At 46.4% G+C, this 23,195-nt stretch overlaps 1 protein-coding gene across 5 annotated transcripts in view; it reads right to left on the bottom strand.

Moving 5' to 3' along the window:
- The window catches only part of TOPBP1 (DNA topoisomerase II binding protein 1), a 303,450-nt gene that overhangs the window by 217,008 nt on the left and 63,247 nt on the right, over positions 1-23,195 (bottom strand). For all 5 annotated transcript variants that reach the window (XM_078663859.1, XM_078663862.1, XM_078663863.1 and 2 more), the window contains one exon: positions 14,057-14,236. In XM_078663859.1, coding sequence (XP_078519985.1) covers positions 14,057-14,236 — 180 coding nt within the window. The remainder of the gene's footprint in view (positions 1-14,056; positions 14,237-23,195) is intronic.

A 23,195-nucleotide genomic window follows, 5' to 3' on the forward strand; every position in this document is an offset into this window, starting at 1 on the left:
GTGCACAACTCGTTTTCAAGACTTGATTATATTTATGTCCCTATTGCCGCTGCGAAGAGGGTTACCTCGGCGTCCATCCTACCACGTGGGCTGTCGGATCACTCTCCAGTCACGACAGATATCACCCTAGGCAAAGGGAGGCAGCCATTTCGATGGCGCCTCTCCGCTTGGAATTTACAGCAGGACGACTACCAGCGGCAAATGGGGGAGTCTATCGCTCACTACTGGGAAGAGAACTTGAGCACTGTGTCTGACGCGAGGACGGTTTGGGAGGCCCTGAAGCCCACGCTTCGCGGGGTGGATATTGCCTGGTGCGCAGCAGCGCGCCGGAAACGGAAAGAGGAGCTAGTGAAGGCCGCAGCGGCCGTAGAATTGTTGGAGACCCAATGCGGAGCGGCGGGACATCAGGAGGAGGTGGGACAGCTCTTCCTGGCGCAGCAATCATATACGTCCCTACTACTGGATGAGGCTCGACAAGTGTGGCTGGCAACAAGGAGCAGAATCTATCAGTGGGGCGACAAGTCCAGTACAATGCTTCATAGACTCTGCCAAAACACATTTCAGGCACAGGTATTGCCAGGTCTCAGGGATGAAACTGGGGCCTCAATTTCGGCTCCGAGGGACTTGGCGGAGAGCTTCGCACTCTACCTCGCGGCCCAATATGCTCCGCAGGAATATCTTCCTGCGACGGACGTCGACAAATTCATAGCTGACCTTCCACCCCGCGCGCTCCCGGAGGACGTACGAGAACGTCTTGAGACTCCGTTATCGGCTGAGGAGTTGGGTACAGCCCTTGGGGAACTCAATACTGGTAAAGCCCCAGGGCCTAATGGGTTTCCAAGCGAGTTTTTCAAAGGATACCACCTCCAATTAGGATCGCATTACAAGGCTGCCCTGGAGGCGGCGAGAGAGGATGGCCTTCTGCCAGCAGACTGGAGGCATGCAGAAATCGTGGTGTTCTGTAAACCTGGACGGCCCCCAGACCGACACGAGTCCTATCGACCGATTTCCCTCTTAAACATGGAGGCCAAAATATTGGCCAAGGCGCTTGCGAATCGACTCCTCCCATATATCACGGAACTGATCCACCCAGATCAGGCCGGATTCATGCCTCATAGAGCGACGAGACATAACATCAGACGCGCGCATGTGGCGGTGGAGGCGATGGGTAAGATCGGGGCTCAGGCGGCGCTGCTATTGGCCGACATTGACAAGGCCTTTGACTCCCTGAGTTGGACTTACCTGTTCGCGCTTCTTCCACGTCTCAATCTAGGGCCACGTTTTATGTCATATATACGGCTACTTTACACCGATCTGACAGCCTCGGAGAGGGTGGCGGGAGCGACATCAGCGGCCTTCCCAATAGGACGAGGCACCCGACAGGGATGCCCCCTCTCGCCTTACCTGTTTGCTCTTGCTATGGAGCCGTTAGCCGCATGGGTCCGGATGGATGCGCAACTGCGGGGTTTCGAATGGGAGGCGGGCCCTTCGGACAGAATCGCATTATATGCGGACGATGTTCTGTTTTTCCTTACGAATGTGAATAGGTCCGGGCCTAGGGTTCTGGAGATAATGAGAATTTTTGGAGAAGTCTCAGGATTGTACCTAAACCCACGGAAATCCACACTCTGGATGCTGGGTGACCACATGGAGATCGGGCAGTGGGCATCGCCACTGCAGATCGCAGCTGGAGATCTTAAGTACCTGGGGGTGTTCTTGACGGTCTCGCCGGCAATAGCTTGGGAACGTAATATTGTCCCGGTGTGGGATAAGGTACAACAAGATATGAAGTGTTGGTCCCGTATGCCCCTCAACATCTACGGCAGGCCGGCTATTTTTAAGATGGTCGCCCTTCCCCGCATGTTGTATCAACTACAGAACCACCCATACCCAATTCCATCGCAATGGTTCCGACAGGTTAACTCAGCTCTGGGCCAATTTCTATGTGCCGGGGGAGCAGCACGAGTGGCCCTGCGTACCTGTTTTTGTCCACGTATTGTGGAGGATTAGCGACGTCAGATATGTTGTCCTACTACCAAGCTTCACACCTCGTAGTCCTGAATGAATCGTGGTACAGTGATAGAGGAGACCCAGCATACGCCCTTGAGAGGTACCTGATGGACCCGGATACATTGCACACTATTCTATACTCGGCAAGGCTGAGAAAGGAGCTGCCTAGAGCAACCCAGGTGGTCTTCCAGATCTGGCTACAGTCACTGCGTCGTATGGGATGGTGGGGAAGACTGACGGAGGAGACCCCACTCTGGCACAATGGGCAGCTGCCGGCACTGGCATTGTTGCAGGGCTTCCATGGCTGGGACTTAATAGGAATTTCCGCGTTCGGTAATGTCCTGAAGGGCACAACACTTAAATCATTTCAAGAACTTAGTGAAGAAATTTGTATGCCCCGAACGCAGTTCTTTAGGTATCTACAGTTTAGACATGCGCTTACACCCATACTGGATGGATTAGACACCTTGCCCGAATTCAGCCCGATAGAGGCGAAGGTGTTCATGGGGGACCTGGGAGACAAGAAAATATCCCGTATAGATCAGACACTAGTTACACACTGCTCTTCCAATCTACAGACATTGCGGGATCACTGGGTGAGAGATGTGGGGGAGCTGGAGGAGGAAGATTGGCGAGAAGCCCTTGAGTCCCCCAGAGGAGCGGCTATCGCCATGCGCCTGCGCTTCATACAGTTTAAGTACTTACATCGTGCTTTCTATACTAGGGAGAGACTGTGGAGAGCAGGCCTGATTGAGTCCCCAGCGTGCTTGAGATGTAGCCATGACATGGGCAATTTTCTACATACAGTGTGGGACTGTGCGGGTCTGGTAAGGTTTTGGACCGGGGTGTGGGACGGTCTGTCGGAAGTGCTGGGATGGGACCTCCCTCGTACCCCAAAATTAGGCCTACTTCATGTCCTCGAAGGGGTGGGGGGTAACATTTATAAATAAATGTAAATGTCGGAATTTGTAAAGCGCACAGCTACCTCCACCGGAGGTGTCCCGGCGCTGTCCGTATACCGCTTAGGAACCCTTCCTGGCTTTCCTGGGAAATGTCCACTCCTGGGCACCCCCCAGGTGCAGCCAGGCATCCCAGCGCTTTTGGGGCCATTGTGGAGACTAAGCAAGCTATTGCCCAGAGTTGCAGCGTGGGACCCATGATCAGAACAGGCACTGAGGTGAGAATATCCAGTCAGGGGAATTAATGAGCCGGAGACCCGCCAAGGTGGGACTCGAACCCTGGGCCCTGGCCAGAGCTCTGCATCAAGGTCTGCCTGCTCTAACCATTGAGCCACACTTCTCCACATAAGAGACACCTACTCCTACTGGGCCTTACAGTAGCAAAGAGGGATGTGGCTCAGGCATGGAAGGACCCCAGAGCTCCCAAAATGGTCGTGTGGAAAAAAGGCCTCGATTTATGCATGGGATTGGAGCGACCAATATTCGAAGCCAGAGGCTGCCCCACAAAACATTATAAAATATGGAAAAGATGGGCGGACTACAGGGGTCTGTGGCTGGAACCTCCGGCACCGATGAGAGATGTGGAGGGGCGGGTGTGATGGGCACATGCGGGAGATGTTATCTACAATGTCGAAATGTATGTACACTTTCTACAGTGCTGGAGAGACGCAGTGCAGGGGGTAGGTGGGCCAGGGAGGTTGGGGTAGGAGGTTTGGGGTCTGGGGTATGTATTCTAATGTGAACTGAATCGCTGATTATGCTGTACGATACTTGCCTCAGTTCCTCCGGGGTACGAAGTGCTGTCTTTTTTATGCGATGTGTCAATAAAAAAAGTTGTTAAAAAAAATCACAGACACATGTACACATAAAATATTAAAATTAATTCATATTTTGACAAATAAAAATACGTTCAACTATGTCTTATTGAAATATTTTATATTTCAAGGATAATAGCGGTCAAATCTTTACAAAATAAATAAATCAGAGGGAGTGTTTTACTGTATGAAATAGTTCCTGGTTCACCAATGCACGGTTAGCATTGGTATACGTTGTATGATCTCAAACAGTTTTCTATCAGGTAATCAAAACTGAAGTAAGCAGTGCACATACACCTGCCTTCTTGTGTAGCTGACCTATTCCATTCTAGTCTCAAATATGGGCACTGTTTAGTAAAAGGAGCAACAGGTTGGTGGAGATAGCATACACACAAGTGGCATCAAGCTAATGAAAGCTATGAAAGAATGATGGGTCAGTGGACTAATGCAGACCTTGTATACATGTGTACAAAGTGAAGATCATAGTTCTCAATCCAGGTGGCTCACCTCAGCATTTCATACTTTTGAAGTCAATATGGGTACCACAGAATGTGGCAATAATAAGCCCATTGTTCGGACCTGAAGAGCATGTGGTGAACACCTATTCTTCGAAGCAGTCATCAGAAAAGGCTTTACACTTTAAAGTGATATGATGAAGGTGTGCATTAGCGGAAGGACACCTCTTTATTACAGAAGTGAGTGATACAAAAGACATTCAAACTGAGTATTTTGCAGGCTTCAGTTATTTGACTTTTTATTTTAAATAAGCCCACATTTTGAAATGAATGTCATTTACAAGAGGTTTCAAGAAGAGCAACACAGACATCAAACTGTTCACAGCTAACAATGAGGTGTTTGTATGTCACACCTAAATACACAGCATCTTACAGTTCGTGTTCTTCTGCACTGATTATCATCTTTGACCATTGAGAAACTATCTCTTGTCAAATGCCTCAGAATGTGCTGGTACTGGATGAGGATGTAGGCTCTACTGCAAGGTGGAAAATGGCACTGCAGCTGAGTCAGCAATACCGGTCGTTGCTGTTAAGAAATGTCAAACCCCATTTTATGGCCTTTTACAATCAACACAAAAGTAGGAAACCCTCAAGTATGTACCTCTCACAGGTAAAGTACTAAGCCACAAGGCCTGGAGTCTGGTCGTACAAGGCAACTTGTTCTCGCCAGCCAGTGACCACAGATGGAGTTCCAGCACCAGGATTCCAAAGAACAGATAAAGAGCCCTTCAGGACTCATCAGGATCCTAGATCCAAAGCACCCAAGATGCTGATTACTGTTCTATAAAAACCCTGCTTGGGATAAGAAAGCCAGTCTTCCTCCAGGATCACAATGTTTAGGGTAATATCAAGGACTGATGATTGGTACCGAAGTTCCACTTAACAGTCCTACCTACCCTTGTTCTCCATTCCTTACCCAGGCCTTCCAGACATAGCTATTCCCATCCCAATGTGGACAAAAGCCCCAAAGAATAAAAGTCAGAGGCCTGATAACTATAAGTTTTGATATGTGGCAGGTCCAAGGGAATGGGGAGGGTACTATGAGAAGATGCAAGAATGGTGAGGCAAAAAGGACATTCAGGAGGCATTACACCGCTAGCACCTGATGCAATACATTCTGATTTCTGTGGCCTCGAAATAGTTTGCAGTCCTATCAGTGCATCACAGGAATGGTAGATAATGGACACTGATGATCACATAGCACATAAGCATTTTAGAGAGGACTGACAAGACTGAACAAGAGGATTTTTGGGTTCCCCAACATGCATCTCAAAGCACAAAACTATGTAACCCATTTAACACACAAAACTGAAAAAGTTACAGATACGACACGCATTAATGGCTGCAATCTCACCAGGAACACAGGTCCCAGAGTCAGCTCCTTTAGAAGACAGACTTCTTACAGACTACATGGAGGCTAGCGACACCTCCCTCACGTACCGCAAGCTAGTGAACAATCTGCCTGACCCATTACAGACACTGAGACGCAAATGGGAGGATGAGCTCGGGGAATCGGATGAGGCGAATTGGAATGCTGCACTGGCGTCGCCTAGAGAAGCTGGAATCTCGGCGAGATTACGACTAATACAATTTAAAATACTGCACCGGGTATATTACGCAGGCACTACCCTCCATAAAATTCAGAGGGCGGACCATCCTTACTGTTTGAGAGGTTGCGGGGAAGAAGGCACACTATTTCATACCCTGTGGTCCTGTCCTAACATGGTAGAGTACTGGAGGCGAGTGATGCGCACTGTCGCCCAAACCTTGCGACTCCCCATCACTCCTGATCCTAGAGTTTGTCTGCTGAATGTATGGGGCCCGAACAACCTGACTCCACAGGGGCGACAATGGGTAATTATTGGAATGATGTTAGCGAAGCGGGACATAGCGCAGAAATGGGGGGCTCCGGAAACACCTACTTCGGCGCAATGGTGCAGAAATATGGACATGCTCATGGTGATGGAATGTGCGGTGTATCAACAAAGAGCCAACCCACGTAAATGGAACAAACTATGGTTGCCATGGAACACATATAGGGGGAACTTTGTGATCCGCTACCTGAGGAAGAGGATATAGATAGCTCAGATGAGGAGGAAGATGTAGAGTAGGTGTGGAAGGCGGGAGGGGACCGCACATTGGTCAGAAGGGTCCTGTGACTTCAGTGTACAAATGATGTGAACGGACCTCGTACGTCCTGCGAGATACTAGGCCTTACTCAATATGCTGCTACATTGGAATATAGTAATTCATGTTTTTAATGCTATTAAGTTACCAATCTATGACCTTACAGTTGGATGTTAAGTTTAAAAAAAGGAAAAAAACTTGTTGCACTAATGGTCGGATGTAGCTGAATGTTGATGCGACACCGACAATGATATGCTGATACACAATATTTCTTCTTGACGCAACAATAAAAACATTTTTTTTTAAAAAAAACTGAAAAAGTTGCCTGCATGTATATATTACACTGTACATTTCATGAAATTTTTTTATCATAACGAGCAAAATCAAGTTAATAACACATGCACTAAATTAGGAGGGCTAGCAAGTGTAGCCATATCCTTTTTCTAGAAATTAAAAACATCGCCCTGCCAAGTGCCGAGCATCTTGGGTCAGACTAGCACATTTGCTAATTTTTGTCATATCACCTAGCAGTGATGCTCAGACTGGCTCCTTTAGTATTACTTGGCAGCTTATTGCACCTGGCGCCAATGATACAGTTTGCTTATGATACCATGAGAAGTCGGTGAGGGACGCTATTCCACAGTCGCACGGCCAAGATGCAGTTCACCTGGTCATGCTGAAGCGATCGGCTTTGTAATTGACTGACTGTCTGCATGCTTAATATAGCCACCAATTACAAAGCTGCTCCCTAAGTGATCTTTGCACATGATACACGCTGGCCAGTTCTGGGCAAATACAGCTGCACATAAAAAGCTAAGACATGTGATGTGCTCTACTGCAGCCAGTCAGAAACGGTTTTACAACAGTCAAGGATTACTGCGTGTGCTTTCTTAATGTCCAAGCAGGCAGGGCAGCCACCAAAAACAGCGGACTGACTAATTTAAGGTAAAACTTTTTCAGCATCTCAGTACACTGTTTGGAGCGAATGTGTCTCTAATATTTGAATCACCAATATTCTATTCAATTTACAAACAACTGGATGATTGAAAGCTGAAATGCATTTCCAGACTTCTCCCTTGCCGCACACATAATGGTTGATGTCAATGGCGAATGCTTGCCTTACTAAGTATTTTTATCATTCTCTGAAAAGGTACTGCTCTTTGCATCTCCAAAAATCTGTTAAATTGAGATTCCTTTGTGCTGTTATAGTTGTGCTGATAAATGAGCCTATGTTATGAGTGGCATTTATAACCAGTACTGTTTTTTCTTTTTAACCAAAACCACTTTGTTTGAGGGGATCCAGTAAGGAAATGCCCCCTTTTGTATGGTCAACACCAAGTTTTTGGACTGATGCGGATGACTTTTCAATGAAGAGTGAACTGAGGCCTGCTAACCAGACCTCAGTGCCTGTGTCCTTACACGTAAAACTGCTATGTCAAATTGGCTAAGCTAACTTACTCATAAGTCCCTAGTAAATGGTATCCAGGGCATGTTAGTATGAGGGTCACCCTAGTAATGCAGCACTGGTTGTGCCACTCTGGCTGTGATACGAGTAATCAAGACTCCCAGCTCCCAGTTTCCACTGCAAGCCCGACTTTGTATTTAAAGTAATAGCAAAGACAGACTTTCCCCTGGTGTATGTCTAGGTCATCCCATGGCAGAACTACCAAAAGACGCACATATCCCATTGGCAGACTATCTCATTTTAAATTTTCTGATAGTAAAAATGAAACAAAATGTAATTTTTACTGCGGAAAATCTTGGTTGCCCAATTGGTGTGTACAGTTACATGCTGAAACCTCAGCTGCGCAAACTCTGGAACAGTGCAACCAAAGTGGGTCATCCAAGGTATCAAACAACTTGTTACATTAAGCCGGACTTGATTCGGAGGTTGAAATTAATATAAAGAGTAGCAGTCTGCAACTTTAGCAAAGGTGACACTTTGTTACCTTTAGTCCCTTATGCCCATTCTGGTTGCACACAAGGTCCTGCAAGGTCCTGTTGCCCAGACAGCTTTCTACCCCCTGGGGAGATGTGCTAACGATTCCCAGGAAAGAATGCATTATGCGCCTGCTCTGGAAGGAGGTGGCTTAAAAGACGAGTTTCAAAGAACAAGCCAACTTTGAAAGGCAAATGGGTAACAACATCTGAGAGAGGGGCTGCTCCATTGCTCAATCAGACAGGAAACGAGAGGGGAAACCAGATTCCTAACCGGTTACCTAGGTGGATGTAACCCCTTTTAAAGCCATACTTCTGGGTTGGGTAGGCAGCTCAATGTGCCAAGAGAGGTATCCTGCCATACTGGAAGTGGGCAGAATGGTGCATCTTGGGATGCCCAGAAACCACACTTCACATGAAGTGGTGATTAGGTGGGAGGGAACATGGTAGCCCATTGGCTAACAACCACATCTTGCTCTAAGAGCCTTTTCTGAGCACAAGTGGGGCACCCCTAGAGCCCGAACTCAGATCTCGACAGGACAAAGGACTGCTTTGCAGCACAGTGAAACCGACAAACAGACACCGTGGAACCAACAAAGAGAGACTGCACCTGGTAGCTAGCAAAGGAGAGGGGCAGTGCCTGCCATGTTCTGCTCAAGGACAAGTCATCCTCAAAGAAGGATTGCTTTGCTGCACAGTGGAACTGGCAAAGAGAGGCTGCACAGTTGTGGACTGCACATGGTAGGTTGGCAAAGTAGAGGGACTGTGACTGCAGTGTCCTGCTGAAGGACAAGTCGTCTACAGAACCCAGCCAATGTCAAGAGACTCAAAGGGCCAGCTGACTAGCCTCCTGTATACAGCAAGGGACACAAAGGCTGAAGAAGCCTGCTGGGGCAAGTTGATAGCTCATAGTCTACAACTCACTGCCAACCACAGCCGTGCAGCACCATGGACCACACTGACGAACAAAGTTTCACCAGAGTTTGCTGAACTCGGGAGAGTCTTCAGAGGGCAGGTCAGACCTCCAGAGGACGATTTACTGACCCAGCAAGGACTGGCCTGTGACCACGAGACTGGACTACTGTCAGCACAGAGAGGACTTCGAGGGACGTTGACGCTGTGACCAGACTGTCTCACCTCCTCTGGTCCGAAGAGTAGTCGCAGCAGGACCCCCGTCGACCACATCAGATGCGCAGCATCCTTTTGGCATCTTCAGCATGAAGCATCCCTTGCATCAGGGCCACTTCCATAGGAAAACCATGCAAAGGATAAAAGTGCCAGAAGCCTGATTCACCTGCTGAGGTAACAGTTTATGAGGATCTTGCTGGTCCCCCTTACTGAGCAAAACCAAAGGGGATGATTGACGGAGTGTTGAACATTGCAAGTACTCACCCCCGTCAACTGATCTGGGTTTAATCCATCATCATTCTTTAGCTCAGTCCGCCACCCCAGTTCAGACATGGCCATATGCAAATCAGTCTGACCCTGTGCTTCATGGGAACAGTCCAGCCCCCTGACTGGCTCCCCACTGGAGTTGGCCGCATAAAGTGACTGTATTACACCTCGCCTAAACCTTTTAGTGATAAAGTTTCTGTGTCTTAAATTTCGTGGGTTTGCCAATGCTAGTTTGCGGTTGAGGGAAATGCTTAGATTTACTATAATTTGTAAAGTCTATATTTCTGGAACTCTCCGATGGATCTTTTTCAATGTGTTGTTTAAAATACATAAAAATACAGTTGATTTGTATAAATTGGTGTCTGATTTCTTCAGTGTCTTGTCGATTTCTTCTTCAATTGCTTTGATGCGGTTTAAATGCTTTACACTTGTTCCTTTGTATAAGCCTTGCTGCTCAGTCACAGCTACCTGGGATTGAGCCGATTGTTTGACAAACGTAAATTAACTGTCCTAAATTTGTTGGTAAGTGTATTACATGGTAAGGTCACACAACCACACCATATAATACACCCCATTTCCTCACAGATACTTTGGCCCATGTTTACTGCTTTAAAAACGTAACAGCAGATCGCATAGCTCTGCTGCTGTGTGCTAAAAAGCCAGGACCGCTGAGATATCAGGTGTGACATGAGACCACTGGGCCTGTTCAGGAGGATCTTAGGTTGTTATTACAGGGCATGATATAAATCCTAGAATGCAAAATACACCTGGGTTTAAAAAAAAAAACAAAAAAAACAGTTGTTGTGATTCATGTCCAGGCACCTTCTTCCCTGAAGGAGATGGTGGGTCTGCTTCCTCACTGCTTTACTGGAGTATGAGGAGCTGCAAGATACGCCTGACTTTGATGATCTATGTAAAAAGTTGGTGAGGAGGGATCACTGCAAGAGCATGAAGGAGGAAGAGAGCATACTCTGTTAGTGCTGGTTAGGGGGTAGTAGGTTAGTGACTTTCAATTTCAGGTGCTTTTCAGCAGTTTTAATATCGTTTTGAAGTTTCACTGCACAAAAGGCAGTAATTTATCTCTTTCGATGTACTTCACTGTTTGGTTTTTTTCGCGAGAAAGTGTCCCTCTAAGTGGCATACATTTGGTACTTGAATGCCACTTACACATACACTGAAACAATGGCAAGGGCACACATAAGAAATCAGAAAATGTGGCAGCTATGAAAAGTTGAATCTACTGAGCTAAATCGCAGAATTTAGTGATTCCAACTGTAAAAATAAGAAAATACCTCTCTAACCCTTTTGTTGAGAGCTATATATATACACACACATATATATGCACATTTCGGCTGATCTCCTGCATTTGTCAAAGGCTGCGGATCAGCTGAAACACGTGTCGTCTGCTAATAAAATGGAAATTGCCTAAGGATTTGAGTGTGGGCTTTCTCTTGATGTGGAGATAGGTGTTTGCAATCAATGAGGCGTTTTGTGGTAAACACCTCTTTTCTGCACCACTTGCAATCTGGATGCACACCAAGCAATACACAAACCCAAGATGGGAAAAAAAAAAAAGTTTGTCGCGAATCAAAAGCGGCACTACGAGGGGTGATCACCAGTACATACAGGGGACAGCATATATCTATGCAAGGTGCTTTGTAAGCATCGAAACGCGTTGGCGTTTGTGCCTCTGCTTGAATAAATAAGCATTTTGAAAACATCTACTTCTACCAGAGTCCTGTGCTGAGAGGAACCGCTTTTTCGAAGAAAAAATAAATATATATATATATATATATCTATATATATATATATATATATATATGTATATATATATATATATATATATATAGATATATATGTATATATATATATATATATATATATATATATATATATATATATATATATATATATATATATAAAAAAAAATCGCTCACCAAGCGCAAACAAGCGCGAGTGCACTCCTTCCAGAAAATGACGCCAAAACAGGATCCAGTTGAAAAACGGATTTATTTCGCCAGCATATGGGCCAAGCAAAATACCCTACGCATTTCGGCGGAAACCGCCTTGCTCACGGGTAACAGAATAGTGTAATACATCGTGTATATATACAAAATACGTGAAAACGTGACTTAATAAAGCTAGAAAGAGGAATACATCTTGAAATGGTTACATATCGTCAAATAATACACCTCTTCATTTCTCACATAAAGCGTTTTTTGAAACAGAAAAACAATGTGCAAACACAGCGAGCTTAAATTTGAATTGAAAAACCGCTGTAAGTATTAGCACAATCAAATATAGCATATAGGTCTCCGCCCATATTCCATACACATCGATAATCAACTGAGAAATGCTAAATGACGCTTTGAATTGGTAAAATACCATCCAAGCCAGCTTGGAATGCATAAAAGCAAACCCTCACATGAATATATAAATAAATAAATTAAAACCATTAGAAATGTCTTGCCAGTTAGCCAATAGCAATGAGAATTCCCTTTTCAGTCTGTTGACCTAGCATAATCTCAGAATATTTAACTTCATTGTTTTCTCATTCTCTACAGAGCTGACAATATTGTAAAATAGGTTCCACCCTGCACAATAGTGCTCCATCAAAACTTAAGAAAGTAGCTACCATGGTTGCGTCTGTTCTTGACCAGATGCTGAACTCCAATTTGGTGGGCTAATTTCTCTTCTCCCATTAAGTGCTAAAGTCATTGAGAAATCAGTAATACTAAACACTTCTAGTAGCAATATCCAGTTTAGATCCTACTGATACTGGATTCTGGCCAAGCCTTGGTGGTCTCCCAGTGTATCCTAAAACTAACATTGTATGAACGGGGCATGGTGGCCCTAATGCTATTGGATCTTTGACACATTTGACCATACAATGCTGTGACCTACCTGGAGAAACCTGGCATTATCTCTCTACATCTACACAGATACAGGTGTATCTTACCATGCTGAGTCTAAAGTCTGCTATACAAGGGTTCATTATACCTCAAATTAGGGAACCTAGACACAGGGGATGATCCTTCGTGTACACTGGGCTGCACCCAAAGTACAGCCCGATATACAAGAAGGATCCAAAAACGCTCGTCCATCTATCAACCTGAGGCTTATTCCAGAACCTTTTCCTATTGTAAAGCAGTATAAACATTCTTCATTTTAAAAAGGTATGTATGTTTGAGCAACAAGGCACCTTTGCCTATCTGTGCTTAATAAGCTTATAAATCATTCATTCACAGGAATTCCCCGTCATGGATCGCATGATCACAGCTGCTTGAATAAGGTTGGTTAGTTGGTGGTTATCTTAAATGCCATCATCTGTAGTGCCAAGCCAGGAAAATTAAACATGTATAAAGAAGCTCTAAAACTGCTGGACAAAAAAGAAGGGATTGCCAGATCGAATTCTTTTCTGCAAAATACAAAAATAGGTTCTAAATTATGCATTTGCAATTCCAAAGGAATTTGTGTCATTGGAGAATTAGAGGCAGTTTATACTGAATAATCCTCACTACAATTCATTAATAAGTTTGGCAAATAAAGCTTTCTTCAGTGTTGGGTGCATTGTAGTTGTTCAGTGTACAAACAGAAAATCTTAACTTAAAGTGGGGGGCCGGGGGAGGGTGTGTGTGTTTCACAGCTTGCTTCGCCATCTAGTTTTTTATGAAGCACTGCCATGTACACATTCCTAATTGTCACAGAGAAAAAAGATCTTGCAAACTTTTGTGCCATTAGAATGGTCTTCATTAGGATTAACAATGTTTTGCTAGTTGGTTAGGATTTCCTGTTAGGTTTTGATTTGTGGTTCTTAAATAAGAAGCAGATATTTCCATGTATTCCGAATTCTATTGAGTACTCCAATTAAACCTATAAATAGTGAATAACTATGCTTGTGTGCCGGATCCCAGAAGACCATTTTAAATATCAACTTCAAATTTGAAACCCGTTTAAATAAGAATGTACTTTGAAATAACTGATCATAACTGAAAACATAAAAACAAAAAAAGGTTGCTTTCGATAGGCACGTTTTTCTTCATTCATATCATTTTCAAATTTAACAGTCAATACTTTACATTGTGTTCAAGGACCCTACACATTCATTGTTAGTTTCAATTGTTTATGAATATCAGAGAATCCTTTGAGGAAAAACATACATTCCTTCAAAACAATTTCTCATACACATTTCTGAAGAGGATTTAAGTTAATTAAAAATTAAGTATCTATTTCCAAGTCAGCTGACAAGAGCTGCTGATACATGGCAAAAGATGTAATGATCTAGGTTTCCACTTACCTTCTTGTTTCTTAGCAGTACGTGTTGGCGTTGACGTACTGGGCTTGCTTTTTGCATCCGTAGCAGAATCAGTCTTGTACATGGACTCATCTTGACAAAATCCTTTTTCAATGCTGTCAAAGAACCACTGCATGGATACACAGTGCACATTCCATTTTCTAGCACATTCATATTTCTGACCTATAGCAAAGAATACAGATTCAGTAACACAACTAAAAAGTCTATTAACATAAAACTGCTGCAAAAGAATCAGAGGAACAATTTAAAGGAAGCAATACTTCTAACAATATCTAGGGTGTTTAATGAACAAATATTTACAGGTTAATTCTTTGTTAATATAGTTGTCCACCAACCGACCCCCTTCCGCCCCTTCCTTTATCAAACTGCCCTTGTCATGCTTATGGTATGGTGTAGATAGTGACTTCAGAGATTCTTTGGGTCCTGCAGCACTCAGTGGATGCTGGGAAGTACCTACGGTGGTTCCTGTCATTTACTATTGATGCCCAATTACATCAGGTAACATTGCACTTGAATTAATATTAAGGTATTACACTCGACTTTCACATGGCAGCAAGCCCGGCAATCCGGGCTAACTCCAGAAGGACGTAGACAGTTGATTCAGATACTGCCCAACTCAAGTAGCTGCACTCAATGTCCCAATAAGAGTGACAGCTGTGCAAGATAAGCAATGAGATGTCAATTGCCTTTAGGATAGGTAGAGTAGTTTAAATAATAATTAAACTAAAACCTAGGAAGGTCTAGCAGCTTTGGGGATGTGCTACAACTCCAAACACTATTAAATAACTTACATAGTAAGCCAACATATTAAATTAAAATGGGACCCTATGGCCAATGTTACTGGATTGGAAAGGGTTTTTGTGTTTTTCGATAACTCTCTATGACCTCTTGGATTTCCTACTACCTTTGTCACTCTAAAGCAGAGGTGCCAGAGCGAATGCATTAACCTGGACAGGCTGGTCTGCCCTCTGCCCCACATTAGTAGCACCTATTACAGGCAAACTAGTGGTTTTGAGCCCTAGTGGCTAAATGTCCATGAAACAGTCTCCTAAATCAATAACCCCAAACTTTAAACATAATCAGAAGTGCCACCCAAGTCCAATGTGATGTTCTATGTCACCAATGGGTCCATTTCAAGTCTTTGTACCAAATAAGACGGGTAACTGGAGATTGTCAGCACTATAAAAACAGTGTCAGTGGATCCAAAAAGTGCTTCATAATGCTGAGTGCACCAAAGTTGTATCCACTTTTTTCAAGTCTTATGTGAAGCCATAGCGATTTTTTTCTGATAGTCTCCTCCATATTAATGGCATTAAGGTTAATCTACGGATCCAGTCTGCAATTGGAGTTTCTTTATCCAAATAGATATCATTCTAAAGCATGTTACTCTGTTTCACCTCAAATGTTGAAGGTTTTTCTTCAGGTGAGTAACAGGGTTCCTGCAGTGACATAATAACAGGTTCTCTCAATAAAGTGAGCCACTCCGAGAACTACAAGCTTCTTGATACATCACAGGCAACCTTTCATGATCTACATGATCAGTTATAAGCACCGTCCTTATAAGAGTTATGAATGGCAACAGAGTCTGGGCAAGTGATCTCTTATTTGATTTATTGAGAGCCTTTGATGTAGCAGACCTTTCTACCCTTGTTCAGATCTTCTTGAATCTTGGAGTAGGAGGCATCACATTAGGGTTGCCCATTTTTTTACACAAAGATAAAGAACAGACCGTTGCTTTTCACCTACCAATCCTCCTCGCACAATCCAATGTATGTCTCTTGCTTGGTCTTTAAGGCATTACATGGGCTAGGACCTATCCCTTTACAACGGATGTTTACCTGGTATACACCAACCAGAGCTCTTCGATCCACCACCGCTCGACTTGTAACAGTACCCAGATTCAAGAGAGCCAGGATCGGGGGAAGATCATTCCGAGTGGCGGCTGCAAAGCTCTGGAACAGTCTGCCCGCCGACATCCACCATACTTCACAGCTCCTGCCTTTTCGAAAACTAATAAAGACTTGGCTTTTTCCCTAGAGTCCCTCCGTCACTACTAAACAATCTTCTACTATTTCTATCTTAGGAGTAGCCACCCTAGCGCCAGGATGCCTGCCAGGCGACAGCTGCGCTCTATAAATGTTTTAAATTAAATAAATAAATGTATAGAGCCAAAATCCACAGAAAGGAGTAGAGGACTTACAGACAACAATGTTGCTGCTGAACTGCTTTGACTGACCAGTAAATCTTTAAAAGCGAGTAACAACCCTCATACATGTTCTTTATGGAAGCAATAATAGCCACAGCAATGGGAAATGTATTTCGTTCAGGAGAAAATGCACCTAGCGCACAGCTGAGCAAAACGCTGTTGACGCCCCTCACCAGCCCCAGCGGCCGCCATCAGACGAGGCGTGCACGCTGATCACGCCCACTTAGGCCACGCCCCCTAGATTGTGTATAAAGACGCTGAATACTAGCGCTCTTGTAGACTGTTGTCCCAGTTCCTGAGGCGGAAAGCCGGGAGCTGGAGGTACGAGTGTTGGCAAATACTTAATAATACTACTGTAAAAATCAAAGCTTACTTTTAAAATTGCGTGGTGTCACATAACGTGCTGTTTTTAACCTGCACTACTACCAGGACTTGAATGCACCTAGCGCACAGCTGAGCAAAACGCTGTTGACGCCCCTCACCAGCCCCAGCGGCCGCCATCAGACGAGGCGTGCACGCTGATCACGCCCACTTAGGCCACGCCCCCCCCCCCTCTGGTTAAAATGTGCATCTACAGGAAGCGCAGCGGACGAGCGCAGCGGGAGCGCCTAAGGCAAGCCCGTCTGCGCCCGTCCGCGACCAGCCGGGACCCGGGGCCACAGACCTTGGCTCCCACCCCACCCAGAGTAGGACTTACAGCTCGGCGACCTTATACAGCATAGGTAGGACCACTATTCCCCAGTGCCCCCATACCTTCGCACCCACAGAGCTACCTGCCCGATGTTCAGGATGTAAACACTCCTTCTGCAAACCCCCTTCGACCGCGACACAAACATACCGCATGTACGTGCTCAACTGCCGTTCCTTACCAAAACACAGCACACAGATCTCTATGCTGCTTGAGGAGGAAAAAGCAGACGCGGCATTTCTGACAGAAACGTGGCTCACTGCCCACTCCGAGCCAGACGTGGTAAAAGCCCTACCCGCAGGCTACTATATCCTCAGAGTGGATAGACCGGTAGGGAGAGGCGGAGGTCTGGCGATCGTTTTAAAGAACCAGTACCGATGCCGTATTACAGCAGAAACCATCCCTGAGTGCGAGAGTGTAGCATTCTGTATAGAGTTTAACGCCAATAACACTTTCTCTGGCACCCTTATCTATCGCCCCCCCCGAGCCTGTAAAAGAGTTCCACAGGTCTCTCCCAGAAATCACGGCGCAAAGAATCCTCTCCTCCGCCAACCATACAATCCTAGGTGATCTCAATCTCCACTTTAACTCCCCCTCGGACCACATTGCTCAGGAACTACAAGAGGACCTGGAAGCTCTCCAACTGCTCCAGCTGGTTGCCGCCCCGACCCACGAAAAAGGCAATCTACTTGACTCCATATTCAGCAACTGCCTGAATCTAACTGTGGATCAACCCATCCACCTCCCATGGTCTGACCATTTTTTGATCCCATTTACCTGGGTCAAACACAAGACCCCCCAGCCACCTCCCCAAACCACCACCAGGAGGAACTGGTCAAAACTTCCATTGGAGCTCTGGATGCACAACTTAGATTCCTCTCGCCCGTTACCCTGCCCAGACCCCAATGCGGCAAATGCCCACTATGAGAACTGGATCGCCCACTCGCTTGACGCGATCCTCCCGCTTCGTAGGTCCTCCTCGAAGAGACTACAGAAATCTGCCCCCTGGTTCTCCGACTCTCTAAGACAACTAAAACGCCTTTGCAGACAACGAGAGAGAGCCTGGCGCTTAGACTTCCTCCCAGACAAAAAGGCTGCTTACAAAGAGGCGATCAGAGCCTACAAAGAAGGAATCAGATCTGCCCAGGCAACCCACTACTCTAAGAAAATATTAGAAGCAAAATCTAAGCCAAAAGAAATTTTCCAAATTATAAAACAATGCTCCAATGTCAATTCGGTCCCCCCACCCAACAAAACCGAGGACCAATGTAACGAGCTCGCGGATTTCTTTCACGACAAAGTCCACAATATTTATTCTGCATTCCCGATTGCAGCCACATCCCTGCATTCGAGCAACTCACTCCCCCCGAGGCCACCCCTCCACCCAGACCAGCCCTCCCTCGAGCACTTCCACCCTCTGGACCTTGACACCTTAAGCAAGGTGGCACGACAAGTCAAGTCGGGCTCCCCCTGTGATCCTGCCCCCCCAGAGATCCTGATGCAGGCTAGCAAAATCATCCTGCCTACAATCCTGGATCTCCTTAATACATCCATAGCCGCCTGCTCAGTCCCCATGGCTTGGAAACAAGCCATGGTACGGGGCACTGTTAAAAAAAAACAGCCTAGACCCTGACGACCATGCCAGCTATCGCCCCATCTCACTCCTCCCCTGGGCGAGCAAGGTGTTAGAGAAACACATAAATGCGCAGCTGGTCCAGTTCCTGGAGGACCACTCTCTACTACATACATCCCAGACAGGCTTCAGACCGAAGCACGGCACGGAAACCGCCTTACTAGCCGTCACCGAAGAAACTAGAAGGATACTGGATCAGGGAGGATCAGTGGCAGTGATCCTCCTTGACCTAAGTGCCGCCTTTGATACGGTCAGCTATACCACCCTGTTAGACCGTCTCTATAACATCGGAGTTTCAGGTGACGCTTTAAGGTGGTTTGACTCCTTTCTGTCTGGGAGGTCGTTTCAGATCTTCGACGGAAAGACAGTGTCCTCCAGGAAACCCTTGAGCTGCGGAGTTCCACAGGGCTCCTCTCTGAGCCCGGTGCTGTTTAACGTGTACATGAGGCCGCTGGCGGGTGTTGTCGAACCATATGGCATTAAAATCGTGTCATATGCCGACGACACCCAGCTTGTGGTCTCACTGGCCACGGAGAACAGCACTTATTCCCCAGCAGACCTGCTAAATTGCCTTGAGGACGTAAAGGGATGGATGACCAACTCCTCCCTTAAACTAAACGGAGATAAGACAGAACTCATGCTCCTAGGCCCAACCTCCCCCGCGTCTTTCACCTCCTTGTGGCCCAGTGCTCTGGGTCCCCCCCCCACTCACAAGGAAAGTGTTAAAAGCCTGGGAGTTTGGCTAGACAATAAACTCTCCTTCTCCACCCAGGCCAAAAAACTGTCCGCCACTTGTTTTGGCCTACTTAGAGTTCTGAGGAAAGTGCTCCCGTTACTTCCCCTAGAGGCCAAAAAGGTGGCAGTACAAGGTCTGATTCAATCCCGTCTGGACTCAAACAATGCTCTATACCTGGGGGCCCCAGAGATGACCGTCAGGAAATTGCAAATTGTTCAAAATTGCGCAGCACGCACCCTGCTGGAAATTCCGCGGACCCAGTCGGCCAGACCTGCTCTAAAAAGTCTTCACTGGCTGCCAGTGAGGCAGAGAGTGGCCTTTAAGGCGCTATGCTTGGCACACCGCGCTTTCTGGAAAACGGGCCCTGCCATAAACATCGGCCTGGTCACCCCCTACCATCCTAAGAGGAACCTTCGGTCGACGGAGGCATTCCTCGCCGTTGTTCCCAGAGTGAAGCGAGCCAGGTCTGGAGGTAGGCTGTTCTCCTTGAACACCGCCAGGCTCTGGAATGCTCTTCCCATCTCACTCCGCTCCAACCCTGGCCTACTTGTATTCCGGAAAAATCTAAAGACACTGCTGTTTGCTCAATCCTATGTACCTTAGCTCCTTCCAGTCACTTTCCCTCCAACCCAGCGCTTGGACGCCTGCGGGCAGCAACCGTGCTCAATAAATATTTTTACATTACATTACAGAAAGTGTTGTCAATCCAGGAAGAGTGTCAACTCCTCTTCAGAACTCCCGGTTCCTGCATTTTGTTGTCCTGAGCGCAAGACTGCATATAATACCACTTAAACGATGTTAGAAGGATCAACAATCTCAATAGAAAGTCAACTGGGACAACAACTTTCAACAGCAAAGCAATCTGTCCTGTGGAGGCAAACAAGTATCTACAAGCAGTGCCTTTTCAATAGGATCCTCCTGTGCTGATGATAGTCCCACACCTGTCAGGCTGAGGAACCCACTGAGATGACCTTTCTCCATCTAGGCAACCTTTTTGTCAATGTCTATGGATGGAAGAGGAGAGCATCTGTTACATCAACTACTTGGAACTTACAAACGCCCACTTAGCTCTCAAAGCCTTCATAGATTCTCTGATGCCTAACAATAATCTTATTCAGACAGACAATACAACAACCATATATACTTAAACCAGGAGTAATGTGGTCACAATATTTGTCTAAGAAAGCTTAGCTAACCTGGTTGTTGTCCTTACCCAAACGTATGACATTCAAGGAAGTCCGCCTTCCTGAAGTGCAAAATTACTAAGCAGTTTCCTCAGCAGGTTCTACAAAGAAAACCACAAGTGGGTTTTAAACTCTCTGATTATTTAAGGCATCTTTACACGACTGGTCATCCAACGGTAGAGCTCTATGCTACATAACTAAAGACAAATGTCTGTGGAATTTTTCAGTGTTTTCAAAACATTTTACATTCCGTGGTTATCAGCATTTGTTTTTGTGCCATGAAATGGCAAGTCTACTAAAGAATGACTATATATACTTGTAGCTATAGGGACGTCTGTGGCAGCAGACTGTGTTGTTGCATGAAGAAGCAGCTAAAGTAGAAAAGTAAACTTCATGACTTACAGGATGCCTTGGATCATGTGCATTTAAAGTTCACAACGGTAGCAAAGTTTATTTTACATTGTTGAGCCATGACTGTGGGATTCTGTGTGTATTTGAAAGCCATCAGGACATCGAAGCATTGATTTTTACCAAGCATGTGAGCTGAACTTTCTCCTTGTATTCTGTGCAGTTTGTATTGTTGTAGTGTATTTTACATCTGGGGGGAAAGAGCAAGCACAGTTCTATAGGTTTCCATTAAATATAATCAGTCACAGGGCTGGTTCAGCTGATGGTGCCAAGTACAAGCCTTATTTCTGAACCATCAGTTCCAAGGCTCTTTTTGAAATGGAGTTAGTAGAAATGTATGTTGAATTCCATGATCCCCGGGCTGTATCTGCATCAGTGTTCTCACTCTGAACTGGTGCATGTACCTGATTTTTGCAGAAACAGCATCATCTGCAGCACATAATAGGAAATATATAACTATGTTTGTCCTGTCAAATTGCTGAGCTGCACTGTGTACATCTTACAAACTAACTCAGAATTTTCACAGGTAATGTATGCAATAAAAGCAGCACAGTTTCACTAAATCCAGAACATAGTTCTCTTCACATTGTGCGTAGTATAGGAAAGTGCCCTATTTTGGCATGGTCACCCCAACTTTTTGCCAGGTATTTGATGCAATTTTGACAGAAGTACACTGGGTTTCTGCTATGCAGGTCCCCAATGCCAGATCTCTTTCCCTAAGACTTTACAATTGTTTCCCCCAATTGGCAATACCTTTAGCCCCAGTGTAAGTCCCTAGCAAATGGTACCCCTGGTACCTAGGGCAAGGAAACTAAAGAGGGTTCTCTAAACGGGTGCAGCATGTATTGTGCCACACAAAGGGACCCCTCAGTACCAACATGCAAACTGCCATTGCAAGCTGTGTGCCATGATGCAGAAAAAAGTGAAGACACAACATGGCACTTCTCCTATGTGCCATGCCAGCATACACTGCATGCAGTATAGGTGAGGTCTGTGCCCGTCCGCGCCTGGACCGCGCTCAGCGCCAGGACCCCTGGCCCCCGACGATGCCAGCCTACACGACGGACCTACGATGCCGCCACCCTCAATGCCGGCCGGAACCCCACCTGCTACCGAGCCACCCCGAAACGCACCCACGGACCCTTCACCTGCCAGGCCTGCAATTTCACCTGCCTCCGGACCTGCACCGCACCTGAAAGGCCAGGCACCAGCAACTACCACCTCAAATGCATCCTGCTCAACACCGGCTCCGTCTACAGACACGCCGTCGAACTCTGGAGCCTGCTCGACACAACATCACCAGACGTCGCCTTCCTCACGGAAACCTGGTTGAACGCCTCCTCAGCCCCCGACATCGCCATAGCCATCCTGGACGGATACAAGATCACCCGGAGGGACCGCGTCAACCAGACCGGAGGAGGCATCGCCATCGTCCACAGTAACACCATCCGCATCACGACCAACTCCGACGACACCTTCACCGCCGCCGAGCACCTCCACTTCCAGATACACACCGACCCCAAGACCACCCTCAGAGGCACTCTCATCTACAGACCTCCGGGACCACGCACACAATTCAGCGAAGCCATCGCAGACTTCATCAGCCTGCACGCCCTCACCTCCTCTGACTACATCCTCCTGGGGGACCTCAACTTCCACCTGGAGAACAACAAAGACAACAACTCCACCACCCTGCTGGACCACCTCGCCAACCTCGGACTCAAGCAACTGGTGAAGACCCCCACCCACTACGCCGGCCACGCGCTTGACCCCGTCTTCTCCTCCAGCAAGCACATCTCCTTCAGCCACTCCACCGGACTCCATTGGACTGACCACAGCTGCGTCCACAACAGCTTCAGGAGAACCACGACCCACCACCACCCGCAACAGGTTCCCCGCAGGAGCTGGAGCAAGATCACCGCCGACCAGCTCTCCACCCCCCTCAGCCAGAACCCTCCAGCCAGCGCAACGGACCCCAACGAAGCAGCCCGCATCTTCACACAGTGGCTCACCAACTGCGCCGACGACCTCGCACCACTAAAGAACCCTCCCAGCAGACCCGGCAGCAAGAAAGCCTCATGGTTCACCGACGAACTCAAAACATCCAAGAAAAACTGCCGCACCCTTGAAAAAGCCTGGCGCCACGACCAGACTACTGAAAACATGACTACCCTCAAGATCGCCACCCGCACACACCATCAGCTGATTCGCAACACCAAAAGGTCAACATTCAAAGAACGACTGGACAACAACACCCACAACTGCA

Source organism: Lissotriton helveticus, chromosome 10, assembly GCF_964261635.1.
Source record: "Lissotriton helveticus chromosome 10, aLisHel1.1, whole genome shotgun sequence".
Classification (NCBI taxonomy): domain Eukaryota; kingdom Metazoa; phylum Chordata; class Amphibia; order Caudata; family Salamandridae; genus Lissotriton; species Lissotriton helveticus.